General features: G+C 39.2%; 1 protein-coding gene across 3 annotated transcripts in view; it reads right to left on the minus strand.

The window, feature by feature from the left end:
• The window catches only part of SLC37A1 (solute carrier family 37 member 1), a 52709-nt gene that overhangs the window by 26311 nt on the left and 12278 nt on the right, over positions 1–14120 (minus strand). For all 3 annotated transcript variants that reach the window (XM_067545200.1, XM_067545201.1, XM_067545202.1), the window contains exons 6-10: positions 13070–13205; positions 10735–10811; positions 6589–6755; positions 5307–5344; positions 51–125 (exon numbers count right to left, since the gene is read on the minus strand). In XM_067545200.1, coding sequence (XP_067401301.1) covers positions 51–125; positions 5307–5344; positions 6589–6755; positions 10735–10811; positions 13070–13205 — 493 coding nt within the window. The remainder of the gene's footprint in view (positions 1–50; positions 126–5306; positions 5345–6588; positions 6756–10734; positions 10812–13069; positions 13206–14120) is intronic.

Consider the following 14120-nt stretch of genomic DNA (forward strand, 5'->3'; position numbering starts at 1 on the left):
GAGCTTAGAAAATCTAACATACAATTTTAACTTAAGACATTTCATTTTACCTGAAATTTGTTGGTTTCTTTAGGGTTTAAGGTTGGCTTCTGGACTCTGAATCGATTTGTACCATTCATGTAGGACTGCAAAACAATTTTTAAAAGCACTACTTTAAGGAAGTCACTGACTGTAGAAGCAGGGTTAGATCCTACTTTCACATACCAGATGCATTCACACTTTATATGCAAAGCCATATAGAAAAACTTCTGGTTTGATGACTGTACATTGTGTTATTTTAAATTCAAGTGGAGTTCTGTGAATCTTGCAAAATGTGAACGATTTTACATACTCTCATTTCAAGTTGTGTTGTACACACGAGCAGCACAGGAAATTCAGATTGTGAGCTCATTCTACTTAACGGGTTTGACATTTTTCACTACTGTTTGCTAATCCACATTTTGTAACAATACTTTATCACTATTACACTTCCTAAACTGATCCATTTATTTCAGTGACTTCTATTAAGGAACAACCTCTCTCCCTCTCCATTGAAGACACAGGTTTCTCACATTTTCTTATAAAATACTCATTCCAGCTGTCTGAGCCCAGAAAGGTGGCACCAGGGTGGTTCTTTGGGTATTCCCCCCACCACAGTGGATCTGATCCTATCTATTCTTTGTGGGCTTCCCAGGCCTCCAACTAAAATAGGTCTAAATAGTTGCTTTCCTGTAAATATCACCATTCATTTGCATGTGCCATCGCACATCAATGCATACTGAAATTGGATTCTTTGAAAAATATCACCATACAAGACTTTATCTAAAAGGATTTGCCATTGACATTAAATTTGTTGGCTGGGCAGATTACATGTAAACCTTATATGTATATTCACCACCAGGTAGAGAGAACATGGGGCTGCATTCAGGTAGGCATAACATTATCTGAGCAGCAGAGGGAGGCACTAAATGCCGGATGGGGGAGAGGGATCTTTATAAACAAACAAAGTGCCTTTGTACATCTTGAATTCTATGTAAAAAATAAATACAGTAGAAAAGAATGTGCTGTCCAAATCTGAAGTCTTAATTTAAAAAGAAATATGGACAAAGTTTGCCCCAGATAAAGTGCATGGATGCATATTTTGGTTGTTATTTAGTTGTTCACTCCTCCAGTGCAACCATCCTACAGTGCAGAAAATTTATGGAGAGGTGAGGATAAGTTACGTATAATCCACAAAATGTAAAGTGCAGTCACAAAGATTGAAGTAATCTTCCTGGATGGGCCAACATCCAAAAACATGGGCTCCACAAAATACATATTAGAAATAAAAAGAAGAGTCATTTTGGGAAGTGAATTACAATGATCTAGCAGAAAGAAAATCTATTATCTGAGGAAAGACGAGCTATATATCTTTACGTAAAGCCTAAGAAGTGAAAGACTTTTTTTTTTTCCCCCTTTTCACTGTCTCAATGTGATTTACTCTGGTAAAGAAGAAATGTCTTGAGAGGAGGACTAAACTAAGAGGCTGTATATTAAATATTTATGAGAAGAAAAGTTGAAAAGTATGGAGTCTTCCAGATATGTTGTCATTCAAGCAGTCAATGCATTTGTGGAGACTAGATCTCTGTGGAAAAGTTTAGACAAAGCCACCACTTCTGACATTTACACCAGACTCTGAAATGTTTTGAAATTAGTTTCAGAGGTACAAGTACACAAATGAAGGTAAAATGGCCAAAGTACTTAAATGCACCTTCTATTTTTACAATTGTTGAAAAACAATTTCAAATGAAATTATCTTCATGAGTGGATTATGTTTCCAGTTAGAACTTTTTTTTTTTTTTTTTTTTTTTTTTTTTAAATAAATAAAAAAACCAGAGCAAAGCCAGATACAAGTGACAGTGCGTATCCTGAGAGATCTGTGGAGAAAGTCGGAGTTAGGTTTTTTAGGTTCTGTTCCCAACTCTGCCACTGACTTGGCAGGAAAAAATTATCAATTTTGGATAGCTCGTAACTTACAGAATAGTCACTTGAAAGTATGGAAGGAACTGGGCTTCCTATGGAACTTCAAATTATGGGGACATGAAAAATTCTCCATACCAGCTCACAGATGTTATCTTATATTTATTCTCTGAGAGGAACTACTTCTCATGGTAACTTTTCAAGTTTTTAATGCTTCATCCACTAAATCTAAGCAGAACAGAGACAAATATACCCTTGAATTATTATTTACAAAAAACGTTTTAGAAATTTGAGAAGACCCATGGGAATTTGTTTCTCAGAAGGACTGAAAACAAAACAGCAGCTAGAATTTTATGCCTTCTTGCAAAATTCTGCAGCTAGTCTAGCAAGGCTGAGGTTTTTGTTTCAAGTGATGGCCCTGTTTTATTCTCCTAATACCTTGAGCTGTATCCTTTCAGTTGTTATTCTTCTATACAGAATTTGTTAATCAGTATTCTATTTATTGGTTTAACTTCTACACATTTAAACTGTAGTGAATACAGAAGGAGAGTGCACTGTGAGGTGCACTGAAGTCAACAGGAGTTGAGGATACTTTGCACTTTTTGGACCTCAAATTTTAAATGTGAGGTGTTCCCACATTCAAACATCATGTGACTTCTTAGAATTTATTAAACTCTTGGCAAATTTTGCATTCTGGGGCTATTTCTGAGAGAAGTCCAAGAGAAAAATGTGTTTAAAACACTTTCATGGGATTTGCAAAGAAGAATCTGTGGGAGGGAGTGATGCTTTGTGCTTGAGAGAGCAGTTTCCATGGAAACAGTAGGTCAAATGCATCAGACAAGGAGGCTGGGTGTGGGGCAATTATCTTGCTGATGTCCTTGATAAGATTAAGTCAATGACATCTTTTTTTGGGGGGAGGGTGGCTGCAAGAAAACAAATCTCCCAAATGCCTTTTTTTTTTGGTTAAATAGCATCAAGACAGATATAGTCGAAAAGTCTTTTTTTTTTTTTTTCATCAGCTTTTGGTAAGGCAAAAAAGCATTATGCTATGCAGAGCTCTTTAACAATGCTTTCCAATAACAGTGCATTGAAGTGAATGGAATACATTTACCTCAACAAAGCTTAGTGGCTAATTCTGAGGTTTTTTTGTTTTCTTTCCAGCAACTGTATGAAGCGATTAGAACATTCACCGGGATGTTTTTCAATATGTAGCAAATAAATATTGAAGAAAAATATCTTCCAACTCAAACTGTCTAATATTCATGTAACTTCAACCCAGTAAGAGATTAGATTGCATTTGAAAAATGAGAAAGAATTAAATAGAAAATATAGACAGCACAGTATTTTCTTAGTTTTGATCACCTCATCTCATAGTGATGAAACAAAAATCAAAACAAAACAAAACAAAAAACCAATGTTCAAGAGAAGGGCAATTAAAATGATCAGAAACGTTATATGAGGAGAGATTGAAAGGATTAAAGACTATTTCCTTTGGAAAGGAGAAGAGTAAGAGGAGAAGAGATAGCCGTACAAGAAATAATAAAGGCCACAGAGAAGACCAATTGACCCTCAGTTACCATACAAGAAGAAGAGGGCACACAAAATTAAGTCAACATATTTAAAAACAGATAAAAGGACATTTTCTTTCAATGTACAATTCATCTTTGGGACTCACTGCCAAGGATATCATTGAGCCAATGACTTAGGCCCAAGTCATTCTTTATCCTACATGAAGATCCCCTTGTGGAGATTTTAATCCTCCTTCCCCCAAACTGTTCTTTCAGGAGGTCTATTTTGAAGAATTCTTCCATTGACTTAGCTATTGCCTCTCAGAGAGGTGGATTTACCACAGCAACAATTAATCCTTTCCTTCGCTGTAGTAAAAAGTGCCTGCAGCTATGTCATTGTAGTGTGTCTAGTGAAAACATGCCCTTACTGGAGCAGTCACACTGAAGTAAATGGGACTACTTGTGTGAGTGCTCAGCAATACAAATCAAGGCTTGCACAACATAGCCATAAGTTGTTCTTTTGTTTTTCAATAGTTAAATCAATGTTAAAGCACAACTCTCCTGCCTCCCTCCCTGCTCAAAAATGTACCGTGTCTGACACTAGGTTTCCAAATTGCCAATGTCAAAAGTGATGGTATTTTCCAGTATCCTCACAGCTGCACATTTTCCAGATATATCAAATACGACTAAAATATTTTCTAATACATTTTACAGTTTATTCAGGGCAACAAGGACTTCTTCCAACGTGTTGGATCTTCAGTAGCTCAAAGAGTGAGCAGGTCTCAAGGTTTCCTTTGAAATGCACTGCTTTAGTGCCAGCGAACTAAGGAGGATTGATTTTAATCAAGATGATTTAAAACACTAGGTGGAATGCCTCAAGTTTAATAATAAATCTTAATCAACCTTTCCATTTGTACTTCAGTTATTTCCCAAAGAAAGGTGCATGGTCTTTGGCTCATATAACCATTATAACATGATGATTTACAACTAAATAGTGTCTTTACATTAGATTTGGTATATCTTCTTGCACTTAGAAGGGTCTACTAAAACTATATACATTTATTGAAGCAATTACATAGCTTAAAGTTTTCAGATTATTAATTGTACAGTTTTAGTATAGTATATTGCTTATTTACTAGAGATTAGCTTTTTGCTCATAGTCGTGTCAAGCTGCACTAGGATGGTAAACTGGGATTTAACTGAACACATAAAACAGCATATAAAATTTATTTTCATTAAACAAAACAAGCTCTTAATACAGTACATGACTTATTGTGCCATATTTATAAAAAAGTTGACCACAAAAGCTAGATGTTTTCTCCTTGATTCTTTCTTTATATAAAAAAGGAGCCTTTAATTCAAAGTTTTTGAAAGAGGCTCGTGGATTCAGCATATTTATTTTTTATTTAAACCTTTTAAGAGGTTATAAGTACTTTAGGATTTAACATATTTTGGGTTTAATTCAGATTTAAACAGATTTATTTTCCAAAAGAAAAATTTATTATAAATTTAAACAAAATAAAAAAAATTCAGTTTAAACTTAAAAAAAAAATCTATTTTTTGTTTTTCCCAAAAAACATACATTTTTATCCACCCTGCAGCAAACTGCATGAATTACACTCAACTTCCACTACAAAACCAGCCTACTACATTGTCACCTGAGCCCTACCATCAAGATTAATTCATTTCCCTCCAGGTATTACAGTCCCTCATTGTTCAAATTTATACCAGAAGATTAGTTTCATACTATAACTATCAAATAATGTTCTATTTAATCATTTAAAAATGAAAGTAACATGAAATATAGCAATGAATAATACATTGAAAAGGAGAAATCAAAACAGAAAGGTGTTCACTTACACTGGATGATGTGCAAGTGCAACTTATATCTTTAGGGTCTGAAATACAACAAATATCAGTTAATTAAAAAAAAATCAAGCATAAGGAATCGCACTCCTAAAACATGGCTGATACTAAGGCCTGGTCTTCACAAGAAAATTTGCAATACCAGAATAACTATGCATGATAGAGGTGTGATTTTTTTTATTGATGGGGTTATAAGCCATAGTGTAGACACAATATAGTGGTATACGGATGCCTTATATTGATATAGTTTATTTTGCTCCCTTAGCCAGTATGAGCTATTTTGGTATAAACACTTCTATATGGATACAATTGCCTTCATGCTGCGTGTGTGCACGTATCCATGCACGTGCGTTCTTACTGCTTTAACCATAACTAAGGCAGTAAAACTTTCTGGTACAGTTTAGCCCTCAGTGAAAAAATACCCACTTTCATTTTGATCTACAGATAGACTATTTGTTTATTTTCTTTAATGTACAGGACACAGACAAAAAGCACAGTTAAGTCATTTTCAGTCAGACATAATGTGTATGAAGTCAAGTGAAAGATGTCACGTGTAATCATACTAGGAATACTCCAATTCCCACCAACGTGGAGTCTGACCCTTGCCTCAGAAACAGACTCACTGAAGTCAAATGACGATACAAGAGGATATGGTTGGGGGTGAAGTGGGACAAATACATTCTGGTAGGGTATATCATGTCTTTGTCACATCAGGATCATATTGCTGTAATCACTCCACAGGGTGCTATACTTTAAGACCACTCAGAAACAAGAACTAATGTAGGATTAAGTGGAGCTCCGGATCAGGAGCACATTACACCCATGCGCCATGATTTGTACTGATGCCCAGTAAGTTTCAGAATGGAATTCAAGGAGTGGGGTTAACCTGTAAAGCTCTATATGGTTTGAAAACCAGTTACCTGAGAGCTTGCCTTTTCCCCATGCCATGCTGCCATAGATGTAATCAGGGGAGACCCTTGAGCTATCAGTGAGAGAGCTGCAGCAAGGGGATCAGGCTGGGACTTTGAAAGTGCCCCCTTAGCATGTCAGATCTTGACCATCCAGACATGCTGAAAAACCCATCTTTTTGTCCACCTAGGCTTTCTGGGAAGGACATGACCCAAGTGTCTGGTGGATATTTTTTTAGATACGAGCAGACCTTTATAGTTATTTTGCATTGTGTATTTTAACTTGTGTAATGGGTGTTCCCAGCACAGAACGGGCAGTTACACAATTTTGTATAAATCAAAATAAAAATAAGGAAATGCATACTTACGTTCAATGAGAAACAGAAAACAAACGATCCCCAGACAAGCAATGACAACTCCAGGAACCACAAAAGACAGACCCCAGCAGGTAGATACCCAGTAACCAGCAATTAAGGATCCTAAGATATTCCCCACTGAAGTGTGAGAATTCCAGATTCCCATGATCAAACCTCTCCTGTATTCAAAAGGATGCCAGTTTTAGATACTCTGCTCGTAAACATTAACTAGAAGCAAGCATGACAGACAGCAGTTAATCTTTGGCACTGCTGAAGTATTTGAAGCTTTATCCCTCTATAACTGAACATAACCTTTTATGCTACTGGCTTTTATCTGACCATTTCAAAGTGCCCAAACGTTAATGAATGTATCCTAAAAGCTTCTCTGTGCGTGATATGGGTATTATTCAGAACATGGCACGACTGGGACCTGTGAGCCTGATTAAGGCCATTGAAATAAATGGAATGACTCCCATTAACTTCAATGGGTTTTGGATCAAGTCTTAAAGCTGCATTTTCACTAGGGGAAGAAAGGCATGTTCTTAGTTTGAATCAGCTACGTCTACACTACAACTGTTACAGCAGCACAGCTGCAGGTATGCTACAGCAGCACAGACACTTGCTATGACGACAGAAGGGGTTTTTCTGCCACTGTAGTAAATCCAGCCCCCTTGAGAGGTTGTAGCTAGGTCAATGGCAGGATCCGGCCTGGTCTACACTACAAAGTTAATTCGATGTAAGGGGTAGGCTGGGTCGCCCAAGATCACTATTAACATTTCGATATCACCAATGGAAATGTGCTGGTCAGGAAAGAAAGTCCCTGCTTATAGCTTTCTGAACATTCCTGTGTTCTTAAAGATGAGAGCGCTATGCACCTTCCAGCCCACACTGATGTTAATGAAGCATCCCCGGTGATCCACCAATGCTTGCGTAACCGCAGAAAAGTAGCCCTCTCTGTTGATGCACTCTGTGGCAAGGTGCCGCCAACCCGCCACTGGATACCTGGGCTGTTGTGGCCCCACTTCTTCCCGCCTCCACTCTACCTCCCCTTCCCACTGCACTGCTTGCAGCCCATGGTGGGCCTCAGAGTTCCTCTGGGTGGCCTGGGCTCAGGACTACTCTGGGCACCAGCCAGGTGCTGTGTGGCTGCTCTGGGTGCCGGGGCTGCTCCTTGGGCTGGCTAGGGCTCGGGGCTGCGCCTGCAGGCTGGCCAGCCAGGGCGAGAGGCAGAAGGAGCAGGACAGGGCCGGGGTGGAAGGAGCGGGGCACTAGCCTCCCCAAAGGGGAGGTGCATGAGCCTCCCACGGTGGGGTGCAAAAATGCATACTTTCAATTGCTTCCCTGCAATTTGGGAACCCCATTACTGCAATTCCATCCACTATGTCCTGCACACAGCCAAGAGTCACAGTCCTGCAGAGCAGGTGATTTATGGCCCTGCGCCTCTGCATGACAATAGCCCCCTCAGTGGATTTTCCAACTCCACAATGATTTCCCACTGAACGGAAGCAATCTGGCTTTGCAAGTTTCCACAGTGTAATTGGCACTTGCTTCTCTCCTATCAGGACAGCTCTTGTTCCGGTATCTCTGTGCAAAAGGGCTGGGGTGGGCTCAGCACACAGATCCACATATGTGGCCTTGTGCAGCTGAAAATTCTGCAGCTACTGCTCACTGGCCCAAGCATAATTTTTCCGGATCCAGTACAAACTTGTAACATGGGCCCCCTCCTACACACATACCTATGGGGTTCCAGCCTGCGCAGGGCCCTCCAGGGTCTCTGGGCCCTGGTAAAGTGTATCCTTCCCCATCCCCCCCATGTGGGGGCCCTGACTTGCTCGTTATCCCAAGCTTGCATTATGGCATCACACCAGTCAGTGCTCATTCTTGGGACAGAAATGGTGCTCCACCATCTGCAGCTGCTCTGTAAATGCCACCAACAACCTTGAATTGGTTCTTGCTTTGTCCAACAGCCATCTATCCTCCAGTAAACAGTACCATTCCCCACTGATTCAGTTCTTCTTAAGGCTCTGCAAATACTGAAGGATGGTGTGTTCTGTCTTAAGTGTTGCAAGCACAATAGTGCAGAGCTGTGCAGGCTCCATGCTTCTGTCAGAGATGGCAGACAGCGAGGAGGGCCATGCAAGTTTGAGGGATTATTAAAAAAAGGACAAGACAATTATGGGATTGATGACATCATGGGATGGAGACTGCTGACCCCTTGCTTCCAGTCAACCCTGCATGATTCATTTCTGTCCTATGCTGCATTACCCAAACTTCCCAAAAGAGAGAGAGCTGGATGGTGGCAGGTTGCACGCTGTGATACCCACCTGTGATGCACTGTACTGTGCATCAACACAAGCGCTCCTGGTGAGTATATGCAGCATTGACACAAGGAGCTAAGTAAGCACATGCACAAGTAATACACTAGCTGCAGCAGCTTTATGCCAACGTAACTTGCGTCGACCAAAGTTGGTAGTGTAGAGATGGCCTTCCGCTGACCTAGTGGTGTCTGCCAAGGGCCTAAATCACTTTAACTATATCTCTCCAGCAGGATAATTTTTTACACCCTTGAGCAATATACCTAGGTCAGAGTAAGTTATAGGTGTAGAGCAGGCCTTAACTAACTTGAGGTAAAATCCTAGTGAAGACTAGGCAGTTGGCAGTTTTCACACAAGTTAGTAGGTTGAGTGAAAGAAAAGGCTTCCCCATAGTCTTTAATTCAAGCTGCTAACTCATGTGAAAACTGCAAACGGCCATGTCATCACTAGGATTTTACCTCGAGTTAGCTAACTCTAGCTAAGTACACATCTTTTTTCCCTACTAAAGAAAAAGTAGTAAGTGTTTTGCCCAAGGTCAAGTGAATATGAAACAAAACCAGGACTACACCCAGATCTCATCTCATCTCACTTGGTTCATTTATTTATGAATGCTCTCACTCTGTCAATGTCATCACATTGGTGAAACTGATCTCTATGCTCACGTGAGACTATACTTTTCCCTTTAATAGCATACACACACACACACACACACACACACACACACACACACACACACACCATGACCTCATATAGAAAGTAGACTTAACTTTTGTACTTCACTATTCCTTCAGTCTTAGGCCTTGTCTACACTTAAAAATTAGGTCGACCTAGTTACATGGCACAGGGCTGGGAAAAATTTCACACCCTGTGTGATGTAGTTAGGTCAACCTAACCCCCATTGCAGCTGCAAAAAAGATTCTTCTATTGACATCGCTAATGCCTCTTGGAGAAGTAAATTTATTACAGTGAAGGAAAAACTCTGTCCCTGAGGTAAGTGTCTACACTACAGCAGGGAAGCTGAAGAACTGCAGTTGTGCCACTGTAACACTAGTAGTGATATACCCTTATTGATTATAATGTTCATACAGTGGCATCTATAATAGGGACATCAGATCCTACAGTAGCATTAATGTGAATTATTTCTCTGCAACTGCTGTTGGCGCCAATGGATTTACTGTGCAGCTACTGCAATGTTATGGAGAAACTCTGTGTGATGTTACAAAATAACAGTAAAATATCTCCCACAGCAGGACTGAAAAAGTTGGCTTTGAAAAGAATGAGCACTACGAAACAGCAGAATATTTTGTTAATCCATCTGTCAAATATAATTTATTTAAATTCATATCTTTTTTGAGTTGTATTATAAAAAAAGTGTTAAAAACGGATAGATCTATGCCAATTTTTGATGCATACCCTGATGATTTTAAACAGAAGTGAAAGCAATGGGAAATTCCATTTTAAAACCAATGGCACAATACAGCTTTTATTTTGTGTTTTAAAGCGTTTTTAGACAGGGAATATTTGCCAGATTTCCTCTCAATTCAATTCTGAAATACTTTACTCAGATGTCTCTGAGTTTTTCAGTTAAAATTATTAATGAACACACACCAATACAGTTGTTCGAAGCAGTAAGCAATCATGTTTTGAACTATTTAGGTAAGCTAGTTGCCACGACCAACAGGTAATTACTTATTTTTAAAGATTCTTCCTTAAAGGCTTAATTCAAAAATCACTGAAACTAAATGGGAATTTTTACACTAACTTCAACAGGTTTTGTATTAAGGCCTAGAACCACCCATATGTAGTCGTAGTCACAGTACTTTAAAAATATTTATGTTTTTACCTTCCTTTTCCAAACCAGTTGCCAATGCAGGTAACAACACTGGGCCAGCCAGTGGTTTGCACCAACCCATTAGCTATCTGAAATCATATTACAAAAAACATTTTATGAGTAAAATTATTGCTACACAATTCACACTAAGTGCTTCCTTAGACGATCCTAAATCGCACAAGAACAAACCTACATTAGTACTTATTAGATTTTTATCATTAATATTAGATTAATATATTTTAAAAACATCTTCATTCTTCAGCAAAAAATAAAGTAATACTTTATATATACAGCACTTCCTATTTAAGGATCTCAAAACTTTTTATAGTGCAAACCTTCACAAACTGAGGTCCTGATCTCATGCTTGCCAAAGATCACACAAAATCTGACAAGGCTAAGAACTCTTGACTTTCACTGCTCTAACCACTTCATAATATTTTCACCTGAATTTGAGTTTAGGGAAATGGGTGAAAATAGATGCTAAAAGGACAAAGTCTTATGGAAGAATGTAGAACAGACGTAGTCAATCTATAGATTGCTAGCTAAAATCGGACCACCAGAAGCTTTTGAATGGATCGCAAAATCTGTTTATTTACTTATTGTTATTGTTATTATTTTTGTATTATTTTCTCTGGAGTCTGGACCTTGACTATACCTTGATCAAGAAATGTGGACCTTGACAAAAAATAATTGATTATCCCTGATGCAGAACCTAGAATTTAAAAGGAACAAAAGAAAAAACTGTATATACTGAAGGGACAAATTTCATATACTAAACTCAGAATGAGGTTTGAAGTTGAAATGAAGTTCTTTAATAAACTGTTTAAGGCTGGGATTTTCAAGGAGACTAAGGGAGATAGGTACTCAACTCCCATCAGTTGGGCATCTCACTCTTTTAGGCTACGTTTACACTGACGGTGGCAAAATCGCCACCGCCAGATCGATCTTTCAGGATCGATTGAGCGGTCAGTGAGACCCGCTCAATCGATCAGGAAGTCGACTGATTAATTCCACCCCCTCAAGTAGCGTAGCGCTGAGTCATCGGGAATGCTGTTCCCGTCGGCTCAGCGCAGTGTGAACAGCGCGCAGAAGGGAAGCTGAGTAGTCGACGTCAGTTACGCAAACTACTCTGTGTAGTTTGTGTAACTCCCGTCGACTGCCGCCGAATTGCGCGGTCAGTGTGAACCAGCCCTTAGACTCCTTTGAAGAGTCCAGCCTAGAATCCCAAGTCACTGATACGAGGAGAACATAATAATTCACATTTGCGATACACAATTTAGAAAACAAAATAAAATGTATTCAGTCAAACTATTGTATTTATCTATCAAGAACAGCATTAATGATTCTGGGTGGGATTTTCAAAAGTGACAAAGGGTATGTCTACACTTCAAGCTGGAAGTATAATTCCCAGCTTCAGACCTGCCCATGCTAGCTCTGATCGAGCGGAGCAAGTCTGCATGCTAAAAAATAAACTAACTGTGGCAGTTCACACAGTGGGAGGTGCTAGACACCCCGATTATGTACGTGTCTGAGACCACAAATATGTAGGTTAAGTGTAGCGAGGCAGTGAGAGTGGCGGGAGGGGCTAGCTGCCCTGAGTACGTACCTTTGGTCTCAGACTGGTACATACTTTGGGGTGGCTGGCCACTCCTGCTGCTCGCACTGCCATAGTTACAGTTAACTTTTAGCATACTGGCTTGATCAGAGCAAGCATGGGTATGTCTCCTTGAGCTGTGACTTACATCTCCAGCTCAAAAAGTACACATACCATGCATGACTTAGGAGCACAAGTCCCATTGCCTTTCATGTAAGGCCTGATCCAAAGTCCATTGAAGGCAATGCAAAGTCTTTCCAGTGACTTCAATGGGCTTTAGAACAGACCCACACAAGGTTTCTGAGAATTCCACTCCATGAGTTTTTGTTCCAATGGTTGGTGATATCTTGAATGAACCCTTTCACCAGTGCAGGAAACTGCTCAGAGAAAGCCGGTACCCTACATTCAGGTCTTAGACAGGTAAAAGTAAATGTATTTGTTTTCAAAGCTATATTATTTCTCAAGCTTAGGTTTACACACATTAATGATCTGGGATTTTAAACAGTTTAAGTTTAAAAAAAAAAAAAAGATTTTATTTAAAACATTTTATTTTTAAGATCGGGCATTTCTCGAGATGCCATGGCAAGCAGTCTCTTGCATTCCATTCAGGTCTGAATGTAATTCAGCCTTGCAGCTAGCCATGTAACCATTAAATGCCACTCATATCTGAAAATAAAAAAAAACAAAAACAAAAAACATACATACATAAATTTGGAAAGCCAGTGCATCTAGGAAAATAAACAGTATGCTTACCTGAGCCACCATGTAGAACCACAGGTTATGTATATTATAGAAATAGCCCAGCCCAAACATTGCAGTGAAGAGTCCACTGGCAAGCATTCCAACCGTTAGATAATATCGGATAGGCAGTCGCTCTCCTATTATACCACTGTGAATGTACCGGGGTAAAGAAAAAAAGAAACACTTAAAAGAAACATGAAAAAATGTCAGACACCAAACTTTAATAGCGCATAAAGAGTATTTTACATTTCTGGATTTATTAGGGCTTTCCCCCCCAAATTTCAACAGAAATTTTAGCTAAAATTGAACGATTTGTAAAATTTGATACAATAATAAATATTTGGTTCATTACATGACAAATGCTGATATTGGAATAATAAACTTTATAAGGAAATGGTTTTACTGGGGGCATAATAAGAATTATTTTCCACTTGATTCTTAATATTGTGTGGGCTGTATCTACACAGTAGCTGGGAGGTATAATTCCCAGTTCATGTAGACATATATGCGCTAGCTCTGCTTGAACGAGTGTGCTACAAATAGCAACCTGGACATGGCATTGCAAGCTGTGTCTTGGACTCGCTGCCTGAATACAATCCCTCCCTCCCCCCCACCCCAAGATCCTAGATATGTACGAAAAGTGGCGGACATAAGCCACCACCGATATTGTCACAGCCACATGGCTGTTTTTAATCTTGTTAGCCTGAGTGGAGTTAGCTCGTGTATGTCTACCAGATGTGGGAATTACACCACCTCCTTGATATTTAGACATGCTCATTGATGTATATAGGCTAAACTGGGACCTGTGATGCATTCCTGTTCAAAGGAATAAAGATCCTTCCTGTGAGTTTCTGTAAGGGTTTCAGGATAGACACATTTTTTCACACTGACTAGATCAGGACTTGGAGCGCATGTGACAATCCAAGTTTTTCCTTCCTTCTTCAGTAATCACTTATCAGAAGCTTCCCACAAGGGACGGATAACAGATTAGAAGCACTGCAGCCTTCTGAATCAAAGAGATCTGAGTTCAAAAAGAATGAAAAAAAAAAAGGGGGGAGGGGTA

The sequence above is a fragment of the Emydura macquarii genome, unplaced genomic scaffold, assembly GCF_026122565.2.
Source record: "Emydura macquarii macquarii isolate MOO-44397 ecotype Brisbane River unplaced genomic scaffold, CSIRO-AGI_Emac_v2 contig_1043, whole genome shotgun sequence".
Lineage (NCBI taxonomy): Eukaryota > Metazoa > Chordata > Testudines > Chelidae > Emydura > Emydura macquarii.